The sequence below is a fragment of the Trachypithecus francoisi genome, unplaced genomic scaffold (assembly GCF_009764315.1).
Source record: "Trachypithecus francoisi isolate TF-2019V2 unplaced genomic scaffold, Tfra_2.0 Lachesis_group10, whole genome shotgun sequence".
Classification (NCBI taxonomy): Eukaryota; Metazoa; Chordata; class Mammalia; order Primates; family Cercopithecidae; genus Trachypithecus; species Trachypithecus francoisi.
The window spans coordinates 112,202,815-112,225,003 of record NW_022681455.1 but is presented as its reverse complement, the minus strand read 5'-3'; the positions used below and the strand labels follow the sequence as shown (position 1 = coordinate 112,225,003).

The 22,189-nt window shown below is 38.9% G+C and overlaps 1 protein-coding gene and 1 long non-coding RNA gene across 2 annotated transcripts in view; one reads left to right on the top strand and one right to left on the bottom strand.

The window, feature by feature from the left end:
• The window catches only part of LOC117088617, a 121,994-nt gene that overhangs the window by 94,546 nt on the left and 5,259 nt on the right, over nt 1-22,189 (top strand). The window contains exon 4 of the mRNA XM_033219856.1: nt 21,922-22,012. Coding sequence (XP_033075747.1) covers nt 21,922-21,947 — 26 coding nt within the window. The 3' untranslated portion in view covers nt 21,948-22,012. The remainder of the gene's footprint in view (nt 1-21,921; nt 22,013-22,189) is intronic.
• Nucleotides 5,539-21,318, bottom strand: LOC117087989. The gene is made up of 3 exons (XR_004438962.1): nt 21,141-21,318; nt 6,565-6,714; nt 5,539-5,845 (listed from the first exon to the last, which is right to left on the bottom strand). It is a non-coding gene; the product is annotated as an uncharacterized LOC117087989 (long non-coding RNA).

The following is a 22,189-nucleotide window of genomic DNA, read 5'->3' as shown; positions in this document are numbered from 1 at the left end:
TAGCTGGGATTACAGGTGTCCGCCACCATGCCTGGCTAGTTTTTTTTGTATTTTTAGTAGAGACAGGGTTTCACCATGTTAGCCAGGATGGTCTCGATCTCCTGACCTCGTGATCCGCCCGTCTCGGCCTCCCAAAGTGCTGGGATTACAGGCTTGAGCCACCGCGCCCGGCCCACTTTTGAGATTTTTAAAAAATGCTTTCTCTTTATTGATATTTCTTTGTTCGTATACATTTAAAACATTTTTCTCCATGTTTTCCTTTAGTTTTTTGAGGATCTTTAAGACAGTTGTTTTAAAGCCTTTGGTAAGTCCACCATCTGGTCTTCCTTAGAGACATTTTCTGTTGATTTGTTTTTGCCCTTTGTATGGGCCATACTGTTTTGTTTCTTTTTATGCCTTGTGATTTTTTGTTGCTGTTGTTGAAAACTGGAGATTTGAATCTTATAATGTGGAAAGTCTGGAAATCAGATTCTCCTTTCTCAGAGTTTGCTTTTCTTTCTTTTTTAAATTGATATAGGCTCTCTGTGTGCCTGGGATCAGTAAGTTTAAGGTTTCTTATATCTTTTCTCAGCTGGCACCTTTCTCTAAATATGTGTAATTACTTTCTAAATTGTCTTTTATATGTAGTTGCTTTTGAATGTCCTAGTCCTTAAATGTCTTGACTCCCAAAAGGGGAAAAAGAGAAAACTGAAGAGGGGAAATGTGTTGGCTTTTTAAATCTTCTAGAAGTTGCTTCAGCCACAGGGGAAGGGGCTTACAGCAATGGTGGTGAGGGTGGCAACAATGGCTTCTCTTCTGTCTCCGTCTTTGCTTTCGGAAGTAGCAATCAGTCATCAGAGCACAGATCTTCTATATCTGGAGGACAGACTCCTTATTGCCCATGCCTCTACAAGTCGTGTATAAGCTGCTGCTGGAACACATGTGTAACTGCCTGCCCTGGAGCTAGTGGGTGGGCAAGCTAGTAGGTTAAGAACTGAAATTGAACAAAATTAATTAACTGTCCAAGCCTTTGTCTGGAAGTTGCAAGTCTTTGAATAGACTCCAGAGTTCCAGAATAGTTACATCAGCTAGTTTCTGCAGAAGATAATTTCTGCTACTTTCTACTCCACCATCTTCCTGGAATTCTCCTCTCCAGTCCTGATTTCTTTTCATTTTACCATTATTCCTTCAATTTATCTCACATTTTACAATAAACAGCGTAACAACTTAGGCAGTAACTTCAACACTTTGTTCGGGAATCTAAGCTAGATAACCCAGTTCATTCAATGCATATCCTGCTTTCCATGTTACTGGAGGCAATAGTGTTGTTTAGCTTTCTACCATGACATAAAAAGGATCCCTCTTTTACCACCTTCTAATGACATATTCCTGACTTCATTTTTTGCCCTTACTGGTGGCATCCTCAAAGTCCAGATTTCTATTAATAGTCTTTCAGGGCAACTTGAGCTTTCTTTAACAGAATCCTCAAAATGCTTCCAGCCTCTGCCCATGTTTGGTTCCAAAACCAAAGTAGCACCCCACTTCCAGGTACCAAAGTCTGTATTAGTTATCTCTTGCTGTGCAACAAATTGTCCCAAAGCTTAGTGGCTTCAAACAGAAAGCACTTGTTATCTCACAGTTTCTGTGGACCAGGGATTGGGCGTGGCTGAGCTGGACTGTCAGGCTCAGAGCCTCTTATAAGGCTGTAATCAAAATGTCATTTGGGGCTGCAGTCACCTCAAGGCTCAACTGGGAGAGAATCCACTTCACAGGGCACCTCACAGTGGGGCAGTTGGTCCTCCTCAGAGTAAGTAAGGAAGAAAGAAGGAGAGTGAGTAAGACGGAAGCCAGAATTCTTTTGTAACTTAATCTCAGAAATAACATCTCAGTCCTTTTGCTATGTTCTTTTGGTTACAAGAGAGTCAGTAAGTCCAGTCTACACTCAAGGAGAGGGGATTATACAAAGACATGAATACCAGGAAGCAGGGATTGGGGGCTATTTTAGAGGCTATTTACTGTAGTGGGGTATACCTTTAAAACGATTATTATTAAAACACATTCCTTTCATTTTGAGTAACCCTTTTTGCCTTGAGTGCCTATTCCTTACAATACTTACCAATATGGTGTGTGAGCAGAATTTGGATGTAGTATATCAAGTGTTTGTTTTAATTTTTTAATGTAAGGTTGAGCTTATTTCCTTTACTTGAAAGTCAATAGTAAATCATTTTTTTCTCTGAAGGGTCTGTTCATATCTTTTGGGTACTTTTCTCATGGGTTACTGGTCTTCAGATTACTTGCTTTTGTATTATATGAGGATAATATGCTCCTTGTCTTTCATATGTGTAGATAATATTTTTCACATTTGTCATTCATCTTTTGATTTTCTTCATGATGTTTGTGCCAACAAAATTTTTTTTCTATTATGATATTTTAAGTTGTAGGGTACATGTGCACAACGTGCAGGTTTGTTACATACACATACATATGCCATGTTGGTGTGCTGCACCCATTAACTTGTCATTTACATTAGGTATATCTCCTAGTGCTATCCCTCCTCCCTCCCCCAACCCCACAACAGGCCCTGGTGTGTGATGTTCCCCTTCCTGTGTCCAAGTGTTCACCCTGTGTCCATTGCTCAGTTCCCACCTATGAGTGAGAACATGCGGTGTTTGGTTTTCTGTCCTTGTGATAACTTGCTCAGAATGATGGTTTCCAGCTGCATCCATGTCCCTACAAAGGACATGAACTCATCCTTTTTTATGACTGCATAGTATTCCATGGTGCTTATGTGCCACATTTTCTTAATCCAGTCTGTCACTGATGGACATTTGGGTTGGTTCCAAGTCTTTGCTATTGTGAATAGTGCTGCAATAAACATACATGTGCATGTGTCTTTATAGCAGCATGATTTATAATCCTTTGGGTATATACCCAGTAATGGGATGGCTGGGTCAAATGGTATTTCTAGTTCTAGATCCTTGAGGAGTCGCCACACTGTCTTCCACAATGGGTGCCAACAAATTTTTAAAAACTTTTCATTTAGTCACATTGATCAAGTATCTCTTTTATAAAGGAATTCTGTCCTTAAAAAAGAAATGTATCCATGTATTTCCTGCTAATTTATCTTTTATATCTTGCTATTGCCTTGTATAGGATAAATTTGAATCTCCTTATCCTGATCTTAATCTCATTCTTGCCTAGCTCCTTTCCTTTCACTCTTTGTAGAAACTCTTTACTAGAGTCCCACTGAACTCACGATCCCCAGCATGCACACCTGTGTTTTTGTCTGACTCCTTCACATGCCTGTGTGAAGATACATAAAGGTAGAGTCTATGTTGGGGGAGCTTTTATAGGTCTAGAGCTTAGTTTGTTGAAGGAATAAATGAACTGAGATGATCAAAGAAGAGTAGTTCAAAAACAAAAGGAAAACATTGCCATTACACTGTTACTTGTTCTTCTAATTCTTACCCTTTTCAAGAAGATAACATAACTGTGATAGTTCAGGTTTATAACTATTTCACAATTTCACAACTGCCATAGTTGTCTGAGACAAAATGCTAAGTAGGTTTCTGTGCCAAAGAAAGCCAGCAGGTAAAGAATTTATGTCCCATTCTGCCTGGTAGCTAAGTATACCCAAGTGATTAGGTTCTGGATAATGGGATCTGAGAAGTAATAAGTAAAACTTAACACCTTCAAAATGGAAGGAGTGTATCCTCCCCTCACTTTTCTCCCTACATGGGAATGTGGGCATGGGAACTGGAGAAGCAATCCTAGACTACAAAATGTAAGCTGTGTGTTGAAAATCAGAAAGCAAAAGGATAGGAGTTCCGTTACCAGAAATGATGGTGTCATCTTTTCAGTTCCATGCTGCTAATGCTCAGACTGTTACATGAGACAAAAATCAACGACTCTCTTGTTTAAGCTATTAATGTTTTGGCCTTTGTTACAGAAGTCAAATCTATATGTTAACTTATATAGAGTGCCTTTAGGTATTGCATCCCACCTCTGGGATCATTCCCTGCTAATCCCTTGTGACAAGTTGGTATCAGGCAGCTAGGGAATTGGAAGCATGGGAGGTTTGGATCAAGAAAATGATAAGAATATTATAAAATTGAAGAAAGAAGAGGAGGAGGGTGAGGGAATGTGAGATGAATGTCACCTGAGGTCATCATTGCATAGCCACTTGTGATGGGAACTGAAGCCTGCTCCATGACCATGATGAAGAGTCACTCAGGAACCTTTTCAGGATCAGACAGGGATACATGGAAAATGAACCTTTCACAAGTAGAAAATGAAAGGAGAATGATAAAAAGTAATCAAAGGAAACACACAGTAAAAGAACAGGCTAGCCTCTACTTTGCAGCAGTAATGTAATGAGGCCTAAACTCTGTGATTGTTAAACAATAAAAAAAAAAAAAAAATACCAGGGCAGAGGGGAAAGGGCAAAAGATATAATCCTGGCAAAATGGACCCTGGGCTCTTATTTCAGACACATGGTTTCCATTAATCTCTCATCCTTGTAGATTCTTTTGGTGCCTCATGCCTCTCCCTAACCTTGTCCTGAGCTGATATGTAAATTAAACCCCCAGTTTTAATCTTTATAATATTAAGGAGGGGGAACAAAGATACAAACAGTTGAAGATGGAGCCAGATTCCACAGGATCCACATATGCAGTAGTAGAATGCCCCAAATAGGTAATAGGGACAAGAGAAAGAACCACGATAAAACCAGATTTTATTTCCTTCTTTGAATCCCTACCTTCTCTTTCCCCTTTCCAAAATACACATATACAGGTCATGTTAAGAAAACCCTTTCCAGTTGGCCTTTTTCCAAGACAGGGTGCAGCTGGGCCAAAGGGCCACATGTTGAAGTTATTAATATGCCTATGTCCTTCTCCCCTACTGAGTTCACTGATCAAAGGCTCTACCAGAGCAGCAGTGGATAGCCTTGCATAATGGGAACTGAAATTTTACTTAAGAAACCAGCTTTGCCAAAACACACTACCTTTTTAAGTGAAACATTCCATGCACATATTAACCTGATTACAGAAAGGAAGGGGGATCTTTTTTCCTTCTGTACCCTGCTAATAATTTTCTGTCAAGTCTGATTTGGCTTTAGCTGCACTCCAAGTTCTTGTGATGTGCCCCATTCACCAGTAAACTAAAAACAGAAGGTGCTGCATAAACTCTGAGACAGGATACTCTGTCCATGAATACAGATGCTGCAGAATTCAGTTCCCTGCCAACATGGAAGGCCAGTGACTTTTCCAGTCTCTGACAACCAGCAGCCTGCCTCTGATTCACAGTCAGTGATGGAAACATATGGAGAAAATGGTGGAAATAATTAAGGGTTCTTGGAGTTAGCAGAAGCATTGACTCATTACATGGGGCCCCTGCCTCAAAAGGGAGTAAACCATTGTGCTTATTAGAGAAAAGAATGAATGGTAACAAAGCATTTTAAAGTCCCAATCATTTCCAGCCCCAGGTTGAAGGGCTGGTTAGGTAAGAAAAAGGGAAACAACCCAGATTTAAAGGAAGCGATATCATTTTGCTCTGCTCGATAAATAGAAAAAAATTAGTTTGTGGTTTATTTTACTATATCTCAGGATAATCTGGTTCCTGCACAGTTGACAAAATTCTGTTCTCAGATATGATATCAAAGATCTAGATATTATGCAGTTGCCTAAATAGAGGGCCAGTCCATGAAGAGTCCGAATAAAATTGTCGCTTCTCTTTCAGATGTGTCACAGGGCAGTCCTTGTTAGAGGATAGTGAGATGTGTTGAATGGTGTCTTTGGGAGCCTCAAGCACAGATTGTAAACTCTGTTTCAAGTTTTACAATGTCTCAGATTCAAATCTTCTTTGCCTGCAATGATAAACAGAGACACAGCCTTCTCTGAAAACAAATATAGGTCATAAGGATGTCCTCCACTTCCCCAGTCCTCATCCTGCACAACCTATAAGGTGCTGAGCAATTGATAAATCCTATAAAAGTCCTGAAATGCTTCAAGCAAACAAAAGGTAAATAAAAGGCAGCAACAGTCCAAGTCAGTCATTTCTAGGCATTTGCTTGAGGCCAGGAGTCTGAGACTAGCCTGGGCAACACAGCAAGACTCTGTGTCCTAAGTAAATAAATAAAGAAATAAATAAGCAAGCAAGCCAGGGTATGGTGGTGGTACCTATAGTTCTAGCTACTCAGAAGGCTGAAGTGGGAGGATTGCTTAAGCCTAGGAGATCGAGGTTGCAGTGAGCTGTGATTGCTCCACCGCACTCCAGCCTGGGTGACAGAGCGAGACCTTGTCTCTAAAGACACACACACACATGTGTGTGCAGAATTTGAGGTTTTTATCTGAAGAAAGGGGACTGTTAGGTAGATATTGGTAGCAAAACTGTCACATAATTAGATATGATATTTCATATCTAGAACATATCTTAGAACATCTGATGGCCTGGGTTTTTTTTTTTTTTTTTTTCTTTTTAAAAACATATTTTCTCTCATTACAAGAACTATCACATTAATACAGAGTAGATGTCATAATTTCTCAAAGTTATGGTAGAGAAGACAAGAACAAGGTGGTTACTTACAAAAACACACTTGGCTTTTGAATCTCGCTTGTCTGTAGAGGGAGAAGGACCACTGATAGAATTCACGATTACATCAGCCAAGAATCCGTGATGATTCACTCTTTCATGGTGTTTAATAAAGAGCATGGCTTTAAAGTGCTGAGTCCAAACCTAAAATTGAATAAATTAGTCTTATCTTGAGTGCTTACGTTTATAGAGTTTAGTTGTGCTGGTTATATTTAGATATCAAAATACAGGAAATAGTATGTAAATTCCTGCTAGGAAATCACCGTTTCTTGTATGTTAATATAGCCAGTCTTTATATTGAATGGAACTTTAAACTAAATAAAAACAAAACACCAAACTGTGACATAGATCTTTCTTGAAAAAGAAATTTCAGAAGTGAGGTTTCCGAAAATATTTCATTTCCTTCAGTAAATGTCCTTCATTTATCTTTATCATACTATGTTATGGTGTGTTTTACCAAAGAACATTTCAGCAGGAGAAGAAGGAGAAGGAGAAGGAGAAGAAGAGGAAGAAGTAAAACAAACAAAAAAAAGGTTTGAGCAGCATGACTACCCTCCTTGAGCTTTTGACTACAGAAATTTGTAGAAGAGGAAAAGATGTCCTGTGGTTCCCTCAGTGTATTATAAGGAAGGGCATTTATAATCAGTCATTGGAAGTGGGATCTTAACCCACCCCCATTCCCCCCATACACAAGGGTGGGAGGAAGGGAGAGAGAAAGGAAAGCAAGCAAGCACGCCTGAGGAGTGTGCACATATAGTCCTCATTCAAAAAAGGATTTGAGACAGCAAGCTAAGGATGAAGCAAGAGAATAGAACAGGATGACCTAGTGGTGGAAACAAAAGCTGTACATAATGGGCCTTTAGGAAAGGGGATTAAGTGAAGTATTCTCAGCTGAATCAGTTGTTAACTATTGCATAGAATTTTCTTTCTTTCATATTTCTAACATTAAAACATTACTAAAATTTTACTTGGCTAAACACATTACTAAATAGGAGCTTCATTCTGATTGTCTCAATTTTTCCTCCTGTGAGTACTGCCATCTAGAAAAGCTTTTGTGAGTACTTAAAAAGCCCACAGTGATTCACTTACAGCAATCCAAAACAACAACAAGTAATTTTTAGAGAACTCTTAGGACTGTTTTTTTGTTGTTGTTGTTGTTTATTTTTTGAGACAGGGTCTTGCTGTATCACTCATGCTGGAGTGCAGTGGCACGTTCATAGCTCACTGCAACCTCAAACTTCTGACCTCAAGCCATCCTCTTATCTCAGCCTCCTCAGTAGCTGGGACTACTTTCAGACACCACCACGCCCAGCTAATTTTTAAATTTTCTGTAGAGATAGGGTCTCACTATGTTATCCAGGCTGATCTTGAACTCCTGTCTCAAGCAATCCTCCCTCCTTGGGTTCCCAAAGCACTGGGATTATAGGCATGAGCCACAGTGCCATAAGACTGTTTGGGCCAGCTACCTCATGATTCTGGGCATTTGCTTTAGTAGGTTTGCTTTGCCATTATATTTAAGTGATATGAGTGGGAATAAATCTCCAGGTTTGTGGGAGAGAAATGCCTTTATCTCCACTAAACATCAAGATGAAACCCAAAGTAGATCAATGGCTACTTTTAAGCCTTGTCAAATAACCTGTTGGGTTTTGTTGTTCCCAAGTAACTTTTCATCACTAGTGTATAAAACTTTACTATGGCATCACTGTACCAAACCAGTTAAAATCAGGGATGTAACCAGCTACAAAAGAGCCCAAGGCAATAAGCTGTGGTGTCAGGAAACAGCATTTATATTTAAATCTCTTCTTCACTAAAATAAACCTGAGATGGACCAGTTTTCTTGGCCCACTGTAATATTAGGCACATCTAGCATGACATGTAATTCTTGTTTTGTTATTTTTGAAATAACATTTAAAACACATTTTGTTTAAAAGTAATATACTTGGTATAAAGTTCAAACAGTAAAAAGAGAATACAATAAAAATTAAGTTTCTCTCCCATCCCTGATGCTCTCAATTCCTCAGAAGTGACAGTTGTTACTTGTGAGTCCATCGTATACTCAGTATGTGTGCTTGCTTGCACGAGCATGCTCTCTCATATACTCCTGCATAGATACAGTATATATACATATAAAATAAATGTTATTTATTGCTTTATACAAATGTTAGCATACTGTGTAACTTGTTCTGCATCCATGTTGTATTTTTTAAAATCCATTTTATTGTAGAAAATACACAAATATAGAAAAGGGCTTAAGACTTAAATGTACCGTTAACAATGTACTTTGAAGAGCAGCAGCTTTGAATTTCAAGTCCAATTTGTCAGTTTTCCTTCTGTGATATTTACTTTCTGTGACTAAGCCAAGAATCTCTGATAACCTAAGGTCACAAAGATTTTCTTCTACCTTTTCTTCTTATCCATGTATGAAAAAAACATGAAACTGGACCCCTATGTAGCATGACTTTAAGGCAGACTATACACCCAAAATCTCTTTTAGCAAAATAATAAAGTTTTTAGAAGATAATATAGAAGAATGTTTTCATGACCTTGGGGCAGGGGGGATTTCTTTAAAAAAAAAAAAAATTATTTATGAGGCCAGGCATGGTGGCTCACGCCTGTAATCCCAACACTTTAGGAGGCCAAGGCAGGCAGATTACCTGAGGTTGGGAGTTCGGGACCAGCATGGCCAACATGGTAAAACCCTGTCTCTACTAAAGATACAAAATATTAGCCAGGCATAGACTATATGCCTGTAGTCCCAGCTACTTGGAAAGCTGAGGCACCAGAATTGCTTGACCTGGGAGATGGAGACTGCAGTGAGCCAAGATCATACCATTGCATTCCAGCCTGGGTGACAGCGTAAGACTCTTGTCTCAAAAAAAAAATCATTTATGAGAACAGGAAGTGCTGATAAATTTGGCTATGCTAAGAACTTCTTCAGCATATCAAAAGGCATTACAAAGAACACAGAATACAAGCCACAGAGTAAGAGTTACATACGTGAAAATATACGTTCATACAAAGATCTAAACATGGATGTTTATAACAACTTTATTAAAAATTGCCCCAACTGGAAATAACCCAAATATTCATATTCTGATGAACCGATAGTTAAATCATAGCATAGCCATACAATGAAACACTATTTTGCAATAAGAAGGAGCTACTGATACATGTAACAACATAGATGAATCTCCAAAGTCTTATGGTTAGTGAGAAAAACCAGACACAAAAGGCTACATACTAGAAGGCTACGTACTATATACTTCTATTTATATTATATCCTATAAAAGGTATAGCTATGGGGAAAGAACACAGATTAGTAGTTGCCTGGGTTGGGGATTGGAAGGGCCTTAACAACAAAGGAGGGAACATTTTGATGGTAATGGAAACAATTTAGTATTTATTTTTATATTTGGTGATTACACACTAAAATATGTGTGATTACACACATATTTGTCGAAACTCATAGAACTGTGTACCTGAAAAGGATGATTTTTTTCTGTATGTTGATTATACCTAAATACATCTGACTTAAGCAAGTAAAAACAGTAGTACTCAAGGATTTTTGTTGTTGTTAAAAACAGTAGAGTTTGAAGTTTGGCTAATGGATATATTCTATTTTGCTAATGATTTTTGAAAATTAAAATATATTTACCTTTTTTCTGAACGTTGTTTTCCCCTCTATGGCAAAAATGCCTTCTCAATTTATTGACCATGTATTGAACTCATGGAATATTCGCCTCTCATTTGCCTTGTAATTTTGAGTATTAAATACAAATTCGTAAATGCCTAAGACTTAAAACCATCATTATTTACATATAAAGGCTAATGATAATAATTATGCTCACTTCCTGGACAAAACAATAACTTTAAAAGATTTTTAACTCTATTTACCCTCTCCTAACCTAAATGCTAATGTTGTGTATTTTATTTCTATATAGTTTTTTTCAAGCTACACAGTTATTGTTTCATACTATATGTATTCATTTAGATTTGCCTATGTACAGTTTCAATATTTTTTAAATGTTCATGTCTTTTTTGTATCAGATCTTCTCCTTGGATCATTTTCCTTCTAATTGAAGTACATTCTTTAATCAGTCTACAAGTGGCAAACTCTGTTTTTGTTCATTTGAAAATGTGTTTGTTTTGCCTTTATTCTAAAATTATCCTTTTCTGGGTATAGGATTCTATGTTGGTAGTTATTTTATTAGAGTAGATTGAAGATATTATTCCACTGTCCTCTGGCTTCCTTTGTTTGTGTTGCATAACCACTTGACTATCTAAAAGCTATTCCTTTGAAGGTAACAAGTCTGCTTTCTATGCCTACTTTGGCCTTAGTTTTCTGCATCTTCACTATGATATGTATAATTCTTTTCTTTTTTGTAATTTTTTTTTTTTTTTTTTTAGATGGAGTCTTGCTCTGTTGCCCAGGCTGGAGTGCAGTAGCAAGATCTCAGCTCACTGCAACCTCCACCCCTAGGTTCTCCTGCCTCAGCTCCCTTAGTAGCTGGGATTACAGGCATGTGCTACCATGCCTGGCTAATTTCTGTATTTTTAGTAGAGACGGGGTTTTGCCATGTTGGCCAGGCTGGTCTCGAACTCCTGATCTCAAGTGATCCACCTGCTTCAGCCTCGCAAAGTACTGGAATTACAGGCACGAGCCACCGTGCCTGGCCTATATAATTAATTTCTTTTCTTCCCTTTTCTTCTCTACTTTCCATTTTTGAATCTCTGGATTTGTGTCTTTCAATATTACTAGAAAATTATTAGCTGTTATCTCTTCAAATACTGGCTCTTTACCATTGTCTTTCTCTTCTCCATCTGGGACACTGACTGAATATATATCAGGCCTTCTCACCATGTGCTTTGTATCTCTTACCCTTTCAGCTGTATTTTCTATCTTTTTCTGTGTTCTGCATTTTAGGTAAATTCTTCTGTTTTCTGATTCGTTAATTATTTAACTATGCCCAGTCCGCTGTTAAATTCATTGAGTCCTTAATTTTATTTATTGTATTTTTGTCATTTGAATGTTACTTTCTTGTCCAGTGACTACATCCCCAAGCTCTTTTTAAAATTTCTTCAAGTATATTCAGCATAGTCATTTCATTCTCTGCCTTTGATCATTTGAACAGCTAAGTCATTAAGGCTCTATTTCTGTTGTCTCCTGTTTCTCACTCATGGAGTCTAATTTCCTTGTGTTTTATTTATCTTTGTGAGCTGATACTGAGAGGTGAAGCCAGCTGGACTTCCTGGGTCGAGTGGGGACTTGGAGAACTTTTCCGCCTAGCTAAAGGATTGTAAATGCACCAATCAGCACTCTGTCTAGCTAAAGGATTGTAAACACACCAATCAGCACTCTAAAAATGTACCAGTCAGCGCTCTGTGTCCAGCTAAAGGATTGTAAATGCACCAATCAGCACTCTGTAAAAACGCACCAATTGGTGCTCTGTGTCTAGCTAAAGGATTGTAAACGCACCAATCAGCACTCCGTAAAATGGACCAATCAGCAGGATGTGGGTGGGGCCAAATAAGGGAATAAAAGCTGGCCACCTGAGCCAGCAATGGCAACCAGCTTGGGTCCCCTTCCATGGTGTGGGAGCTTTGTTCTTTTACTCTTCACAATAAATCTTTCTGCTGCTCACCCTTTGGGTCCGCACTACCTTTATGAGCTGTAACACTCACCGCAAGGGTCTGTGGCTTCATTTGTTAAGTCAGTGAGACCACAAACCCACCAGGAGGAACAAAGAACTCTGGATGCGCCACCTATAAGAGCTGTAACACTCACTGCAAAGGTCTGCGGCTTCATTCCTGAAGTCAGCGAGACCATGAACCCAGTGGAAGGAAGAAATTCCAGACACATCTGAACAGGTGAAGGAACAAATTCCGGACACACCATCTTTAAGAACTGTAACACTCACCATGAGGGTCCACGGCTTCATTCTTGAAGTCAGCGAGACCAAGAACCCACCGGAAGGAATAAATTACAGACATAATACTGTGTTTGAAAATTATTTGTAGAGATAATTTTAGGTATATAATGAATGTACTTTCTTCTACTGAAGCTTTATATTTGCTGTGTCAGGTAACTGTGGCTACTATCAGTCCAGAAAACCAACTTTAAATCTTGAGATTCCATGGATTTCCTAGTGAATTTGAACTCAGACTGTCAATCTGGATGAGGCCTGTTCTATCTATGGATTACCCCTTGAGGATACCTAAAAGTTGTAGCCTCTTTTGGTCCTAGTTTATAGTGTAAGGTGTCTCCTGTTAGAATCCTCTTTTGTAGGGGCCCTGGACTTTAATTTTCATACTCTTTTTTCCTTTAAATGATGCTTTCTTAATATTATGAAACGTCTAGTCATGATCAAATTTCTATTGTCTTAAATATCATAACTTTAAAAAATATACAGTTTGAATCAGGATCCAATTATATTTATATTGCCATTGTTTTTAAAAATATAGTTTTTAGGTGTATTTTAATGCATAAGCTTTTTCCTTCCAATGTCCTCAGTCTCCTTGCAATTTATTTGAAGAAGAAATCTCTTTGTTTAATATAGAGACTTTCCCACAGTCTGCTTTTGGTTTATTGTGTCCCTGTGCTGTAGTTTAATGTGTTCCTCTATTCTTTATATAACTTTTGTATTAGTTTTCTAGGGCTGCCAAAACAAATACCATAGGCTGGAAGAATTAACGGAAGTTTATTTCTTCACAATTCTGGAAGCTGGAAGTCCACACTCAAGATGTTGGCCCTTCTGAAGGCCTTTCTTCTTGGCTTGTAGATGGCTGTCATCTTGTGATGTCTTCATGTGGTCATACCCCTGGGCCTGTGTCCTTCTCTCTTCTTCTTATAAGTCATGTTGGATTAGGGCCCACTTCAATAAGCTCATTTAACTTTACCTATTTAAATATCCTAGATCCAAATACAGTCACATTCCTAGGACTTCAGTATATGAATCTGGGAGTGAGGGGAGACACAATTCAGCCTGTAACACCTTAGGAATTGATAGTTGGATTTAGAGACAGGATCAGGCTGAAGTACAGTGGCCCAATCACGGCTCACTGTAGCCTTGACCCCCACCTCCCCAAGGGTCAAATGATCGTCCCACCTCAGCCTCCCAAGTAGGTTGGACTTCAAGTGCATGCCACCATTCCTGGCTAACTAAAAAAAAAAAAAAAATTGGTTGAGACAAGGTCTTGCTATGTGGTCCAGACTGGTCTGAAACTCCTGGGCTCAAGCAATCATCCCACCTTGGCCTCCCAAAGTACTGGGATTATAGGTATGAGCCACTATGCCTGACTAATGTTATATTTTTCCACAGATAGTGACATGATGTTTGATTGCTGCTTTTTTATTACATTGTGTGTAGAACAGTAGAGAGTAAGGTAAATAGTATTTATGACCAGATAGGGACATACTTTTTGTTTGTTGGGGGATTGAGTCAATAAGTCAAGAAGAGTAACCTCAGTATACCATACACTTCAAATCCTCAAATTGTGGGCTGCTGTTGTCATGTGTTTTGGGTGGAGGCTTGGGTATCATACAGTGGGTTTTTCTCACTCAGTGTTAGGTTCATGGTAGGAGTAGGAAGGGGGTATTCTTGGTGATCCAGATCTAGCGTCCATCATAGGCAGGCCCTGGCAAAAGCACTTGGCAGTGGGCTTTCTCCATGTTCCTGCTCCTCCTCCCCATAGCAGCAAACGCTAGTCTGAGTTGTTGGTTTTGGGCAAGAGTTTTCCCAAAAGGACTTTCTCCGTGTTCCTGCTCCTCCTCCCCATAGCAGCAAACTCTACTCTGAGTCGTTGGTGTTGGGCAAGAGTTTTCTGCTTCTCCCTTAGTGGTAGCAGATACCTGATGGATATTGGTGTAGGATCCTGTACCCAAGACCTTTTCCTGCTCCTGCTTCTGCCTCAGGGAGGTAGGGTTTTTTTCCTTCTACTCTTTTTTCTCGCCACAAAGTGTCTTTTGCCTGTGTCCATAAGGCAGTAGAGTTAGCTGTTCCTTCCTCCATTGCTTTTGCTTTGTAAGGGAGAAGGTCCTGTGAAACAGGCTGTGCTTAATGCTTGTTTCCTAACATTAGCTGATCACCTCCAGTAGGCCTGGTAGAGGCCCATGGAAAAGAGTAGCAAGTGAATGCTACACTCGCTTATCTATGTCTATCCCCACCCTCATCCCAGGTATTCCATACTGAACTAGCCTTCAGTTGGTCATTAATATTTTGTCACATTTGTACTTTATTTCTCCTTATAGGCTGTTAGAGTGGCCCTTTCTCCTATGCTGTGCTAAAGGTAAGGTAGTTGAGTCTTCTTTCTTCCTGAAGGGGCTTGCTCCTTTTTGGAATTCAGTGTTCTTCATTGCTATCTAACCTCAGCTCTCTGATGGATGCAGGAAAAATGATACTTTTGTAGATTTTTCTAATTCTGATGCTGTTCTTTTATATCTTTTATCTTTTAAAACTTTTTCATTGGCTCATTTTGAAATGTTTGGCTATATAACCTAACTATTTTATGGGCATGTCTTTTCTTTCATTAACTGCAGGAAGGTTATTCTGCTCTTTACCATTTTTTCTTATAATAAATTTTTATGGAATTCAACCACGGTCCTTTTCTGTTGATCATTTTCATCTGTAACTAGTTTTCTGAATTTTAGGAGGAACAGATAGGTTGGGATAACTTTTTTAGCTTCACAGCTCCAGTGGTCCTTCTAGCTTTATGTTGTTTTCATGAAGCATTCAAGAACATGGCCTCATTCTCTGAGGATTCTTGGTCTCTTCCCCTCCCTTTATCTTCAGTCCCTCTTGCCCCGTCTTGCTCAGTTTGAATTCTCTTGCCTGTAGTTTCTTCTTACTATGGGTTTTGTCCTAAAAGGGAACTCAGTTTCATCCCTTTCAGATCTTACCAGAGACCCCTTGCCTTGCCCGCAGCCCCCTATCCACACAATTGGAGTATGAAAAACTCTTGTAGCTTTTCAGATCATGTAGCTCCACTAAATGGAGCTCAAGAAGTCTGCATCTGTCTTTTCTGTACTCAATTTCTTTCTATTGCATTTATGCATGACATGGAAATTTCATTGGTATGAGATTTTACAGATAGAAAAATCAAAAAATTTTTCATGTGGCTGAGCACAGTAACCTCAGCACTTTGGGAGGCTGAGGCAAGAGGGTTGCCTGAGACCAGGAGTTTGAGACAAGCCTGGGCAACATCGTGAGACCATGTCTCTATTAAAAAAAAAAAAATCCATGTATCTTTCCTTTCCCCTAATCTACCAGCTAGTAAAGACTGAAGGCAGATTTCAGACTTCATAATTATCTAACTGTCTATTAGGGTGATATTCTGGTATTTTTTCTAGGTTTAGGGTAAGGCCTAGCTTTCAAATATTCTACAAACATTTCCATTTTAATTAGAAAAACATAACCATGTAACTCTTTTCCAATAGTATTTAACACCACCCTTCAACTTGGGGACTGCTATAAAGGATTTTGTCTGGTACTTCCAGATATCTAGACTGTTTTTTATTGTAATCATTTTCTCCCTTAAAAATAAAATATTTAGCTTATTCTAGGTTATTCTATCTAAATAAAATGTTTACCTAGCATAGTTTTTAATCTGTCCAGTTTAATTTTTAAATTGATTTTGATTCTCCATTACTTCTCTGCTTACTGAAAAATGTCCCCTTCCTTCTACTTTACAGAGGGTTTGGGGACTAAACATATTTTTAACCATTCCATCCTAATTTTATATAATTCCATATATACCCATTCATTCACTTAAGACCTTTCCCCCCTTAGCATAAAGGTGAGAGTGAATACCCTGTATTTCATTCATTCTTCAATTAATTTACTCAGTTACATGAACATTCAGTGTAAATGCAGTTTATCGGGCTACCTAAGGATAAGACACATACATGAAGCACTGCCAAACAAGATATTTCATGTGCCACTGTAAGGGTTCAGAAAAAGGATTGGGCAGATATGACGAGAGTAAATGTCATGGAATAAATGACATTAGATAAGCCTGTAAAAGTAGAGGGGAAAGTACAGGGCATGTTTGGAAGGTAGGCTGTTTTGGTGGAACAGATTATCCACAGATAGGTATAGTGAGAAAGGTAGCCTGGAACAAATACTGAGTTATGAAAGCAGGTAATGAGTTAACATTTTAAGAATTTCACTTATCATGGACGTATTATATGCCCAGTTTAAGTGGGAATTAAGTTTTGCAAAATAAACAAACATACAGAAGGCATTATTTAGGTTTAGCCAAAATGACCAGCCTCTGCTGGGGTCTAACTTTTCTCACTTCCTTGTATTACTCAGTGCAGTGAATTCATGTCAGAGTGAGAGCTATACTTTCAAATCAGTGGATTTCTTTGAGCCATATTTGGTTAGCCTGTACAATTATCTGTGTGAAAGAAGACATTGAAATTTTTTTTTTTAAAAAAGACTATAATAACTTTATGAATAGTGGTAACTCTTGTAGTTAAAGGGAAAGAGCTAATATATTGTTTTAGGGTCAGTCATACATCTGCTCCCTCATATTTCTGGGCCTTCTTACAACTTCAAAACCTAAGAGATGGTTTTCCCACTCTGTGGCATTATGGCAAAGCAAAAAAGGTGGCTAGAAGAATTCATATGTTTGCCTACCTTTCTTCCACCTCTGATCATTGTAAGCAAAAGGATGAATTAGTTGCAACCTTAATCTTAAGAGGTCAATCAGCACCTTATGTCCAGAGAAGTCTGCTGGGGACTTCAGGTTCCTGTGTTCAAACCTTTTGGGAAATTTCATAAGTGTTGGCAGCACTTTGGAAAGGTATGCAGGACTCTTACCACATATATCTAAAAAATAAATTTGAGTTCAGCTTCTAGCAGAGATGGAATAATAGAGACCAGATGTGCCCTCCCAGCTGAAACAACAACAAAAAATACAGAACAAAATATATGAAAGAATGGTTTTCAAGGTACTAGACATCACACAGTGAAGGACGGTGATCCCAGAGAGATGAGAAACAAACAAGGTGAGCCCTATGATTATCCCACCTTATTGCCTTCAAAGAGTTTCCAGACCACAGCACAGGGTGAGGAACCTGAGTGAAGCCCAGCTGATTCCCTGAGTTGAAGATATAAAGCTGAGTCTAGGGAGACCAAAGCAGCTCGAATTATTAGGACAACGTGCCACAGGAAAGAGAAAACCTGGAGATCTTCATGGGGTCCCTCATAAGTATTCAGAAAAGTACCAATTACTTTTGGCCCTGGAAAGAACCAGCCGAAAGCAAAAAAGGGAACAGTACTTGATGCTCATACAAGATGGGGAACAGTTCATGGGACATATGAGTAGAGCATCAGCACGATCATTCTTCAGTAGTGGTGGATAATTAGCTCTAGAGTAAATAGTGCTGTGGTCCTGCTCAAAACAAAAACAAGACCCAAAGGGATCACAGTATTTCCAAATAAGTGCATCCCAGAACAAAGCTTAAGGAAATTTATAGGAATACAGAAATATCCAGGACCCAACAAGGTAAAATTTACAATGTCTAGTAGCCAATCAAAGATCGGCAGGCATACAAACAGGCAGAAAAGCAATAGCCTTAATGAGAACCATCAACTGAAACTGATCCAGAACTTACACAGATGTTAGAATTAGCAGAGGATGGGCCGGGCGCGGTGGCTCAAGCCTGTAATCCCAGCACTTTGGGAGGCCGAGACGGGCGGATCACGAGGTCAGGAGATCGAGACCATCCTGGCTAACACGGTGAAACCCCGTCTCTACTAAAAATACAAAAAAAAAAAACACTAGCCGGGCGAGGTGGCGGGCACCTGTAGTCCCAGCTACTCCGGAGGCTGAGGCAGGAGAATGGCAGGAGAATGGCGTAAACCCGGGAGGCGGAGCTTGCAGTGAGCTGAGATCCGGCCACTGCACTCCAGCCCGGGCGACAGAGCAAGACTCCGTCTCAAAAAAAAAAAGAAAAAAAAAAAGAATTAGCAGAGGATGATGGTAAACAATTATAAGTAACTGTTTTTTCATATGTTCAAAATTTAAGGAGAGGCATGAAAGATATTTTGAAAGACCCAAATTAAACTTCTCAAGATAAAAGCTTTAACATCTGAGGTGAAAAAATACACTGGATGGGATTAATGGCAGATTAGAAGAAAATATTAGTGGACCTGAAGGCATAGCATTGGAAACTATCCAAAAGGAAACACACAGAGAAAATAGTAAGCAAACAAAACAAGAAAGCAAACAAACAAATGAGAAACTTAGAGCATCAGTAAGTAATGCGTTAACTTCAAGTGGCCTAATACCTATATAATTGGCATCCCTGTGGGGGCAGGGTGGGGGTGGTAGCAGGGAGAGTGAAGGGAGAAGGGGCAGACAAAATGTGTTTGAAGAAATAATGGCTGAAAAACTTCCAATTTTGATGAAAAGTAATTCCCCACAGATCCAAGAACTCAACAAACCATAAGCACAAGAAACGTGAATGAAACTACACCAAAGCACATCATAATGAAATTGTGATATGATAAAATCAATGAAAAAGAGAAAATTAAAAGCAACTAGAGAAAAAAATACGTAAAAAATAAGGATGACAGCAGATTTGTTATTGGAAACCATGCAAATGAGGCACCAGTGGAGCATTACCTTTAAAGTACTCAAAGAAAAAGAAAAAAAGATATATTAAGCTGAATACAAATCACACTTTGCTAACTATTCAAACAGTGTCAAACTTACAACCATGTAACAAATGAAGACACTGTATGATAATGTCTTATCTAGAGGTAGTATGACAAAGCTACATTTATGGGTTGTTATCCTCAGAGAAAAAGAAAAATCACCCACCAGTCATTCTCTAATAAAGAGGCCTCTACTAGCCCTCTGATATCAATATTGGCAACTTTATTTCTAAGGCCATCATTGTTCTGATTAAAAACAAAGTTCACAGATAGGGCAATAGCCCTTTAAAGCCTGTATCCTAAAACCTGATGAGTTCTTACCTGCAGAGGCTATTGTAGAAACACACTGAGTCTTTTCTCTGTGCTGATTTAGTTTTTACCCATTTTTTCCCATGCATCTTTTAAATATTTATTTTGCACCTTACTCCAATAATAGTATTTTAAAAACCTCTTCCTGGGTCTAGGGGTGAAGAGATCCTCTTGCTGCATTCTTTTGCGTGTATTCCCCTTTCAATTTTGTTTCACCTACAATTCATACGGAGTCTCATTTCAGATGCTACACCTCTCAACTTGTACATCTGAACCACCTCAAATCAGGCAGTGGGCAAACTGTCACAGCGTATTCTATTTTCCCTATTCTGTAACCCCATACATCTAAGTGGCTCATCGTTCAAGGCATGGTGAAACAGACATATATAGTCTTGGAAACAAAAGCAAACTACAAGCCATCTTTTTCTCATGTCCAAATTAATTACTACATCGTGGGCATTGGAATACTATAATCCAAACTCCTATACGATACTCCTGTACAACTCGTAAGCAGAAACCTCCTAAAGTATCTCTGCACCCTCTGAGATATGTACAGACAGGAAAATATCAGAAATAAACGATGACAGAGGCTTGATGGCACTTAACTTTACAGCTGCAGTTCCCAAACCTCTGTGAAGGAAAGCCAGGGTTAGAAAGCAGCAGGTCCAAGGGGTCTACAGAAAGGAGACATGGAGAGGTCATAATGACTGATAGTAACAACCAATTTTTAGCACTTAGTATGTACCAGGCGGTGTCCTAAGCATTTTACATATATTAGTTTATTTAAAATTCACAACAACCCTATGAAGCAGGTACTGTTACCCTCGTTTCACAGTGGGAATAAAGAACTCAATCAAGGTCACCATGATGGAGCCAGAATTTGAACCCTGTGAGTCTGACTCTGGCGCCCCCACTCTAACTCTTCTGTAGTCTCTCAAGAAATAGTGTGATGGGGGAAGAGCACTGGATGAAGGCTAAACACCTGGTTAGTGCCTTCTCCCCTCATTACCTCACTGTCCTGAATACTGGGGATAAATGTCACCCACCTTGTCTACCTTACAGAACATTTCAGGAACAAACAAGATGTAATTTTACAAAATATTTTTACAAGTGTTATGCAAATATAAGGCATACACAGGAATTAAAAGAGCAGCAATGTGTGAGGGGGCTTAGGAGAGTATTGAGTAGGAAGGCAAGGCAGAATGATGTTAAAAAAAATTAAAAGCTGTGAACATTGCAGAGGTAGAGAATAGCCACCGATGCCTTTCTCCATTGTTACTATTAGTTGCTGTTCAGCACTCACTTCTCAGGCCAAGGGATCTTGGCCCAAAAGTAAAACAGTTCATCTGAGATTTTTCATTCCCATGTCAATAAGGGATTGAAAAGTTGAATTAAATAGCCTCTTTGTTCATCTCTTCTACATAGAATAAGAAGTGAACACACATAAAGGATCAAAAGCAAATTTATGTTGCTTATAATTTAAAAAGTCAAGAAGACAGATTCAGAGGAACCCAAGCTTACTGACTAGGACATCCTAAAAACAGATGCCTCTAGTTTAAAAAAAGAATGAAACAGGAAGGAGAGAAGGAAAATACCAACCTTCATCATGAAGACAGGAATGGAAAGCTGTTTCCACCTTACTGTTTCTGAGAGCACTGATTTCTTTGCAAGTTTTTCCAGAACCTTGGCTGTTTCATCCCCAGCAGTAATGTACAGAGGCTGAGTGAGCACATCTGTCCTGCTGTAATTAAGGCTGCAGAGTAGAGCAGCAGGTGCAAAATTCTCATCCTTTTAACTTGACTCTTAAACTGCTTGTGCTCTTGTAACTTAAAGTCTAAACTTGTTAAAAGTAAGATTTGGAAGGTCATTTGTCTATAACAGGGGTTAGGCACTACAGACATTTCTTTAAAGCAGAATTAGAAACAGCTACCTAACACATATCTGCCATTTTCAGATGTTGCCATTTCATTTTCCAAGGGAGAGAAAGCCATTAATGCATCCACATGAGGATGATATTGAAGCCAGATTGGAGGACTTCTTTTCCCTTAAGAAAAATAGCCTTTCCAGTAACAGAAAGAGCTTCAGGTCTCTTACCCAGCCCTTCCTTAGTGTAATATAGGTGCTCAGAGATTCTCTCATACAAAGGGCTCAACCATCAATAAAGTTTTGTCTTATTTTCTTGTTAGAAATTTATCCATAGGAGAATTTGAATTGTAGTCACCTTCCTCCAAAGAGCTGAAGCAGCAAAACCTCTCTGCAAAACCAGTTCCATTTAAAATGTTTTAATGCAATCCTGCCAGATCCTAAAATAATTATAGTTTAGAAAGGCAGACGTGGCTTTGGGTCTGAACAAGTTTTATCCTACTGTACCTTTTCAAAGGGTGGAAGAGAGATCAGAAACATTAACTGGGTGCCAAGAAAACATACCGAGATTGAAGCCATCCACTTCTGCAGGAACATCGAAAAGAAAGGTACAACGCTTGGGGAAAGATTGGATTTCATTAGGGACAGTGACACTACCTATTTGGCGTAGAGGTTCCAGCACTGGCCAGGGAACCACCTTTGCTCCCTGAGCACTAGTGATACTTGTGTCAGTTGTAGAATTATTTGAAATGTTGAGTTAATAGGGTCACTACTTTTTGAATGCC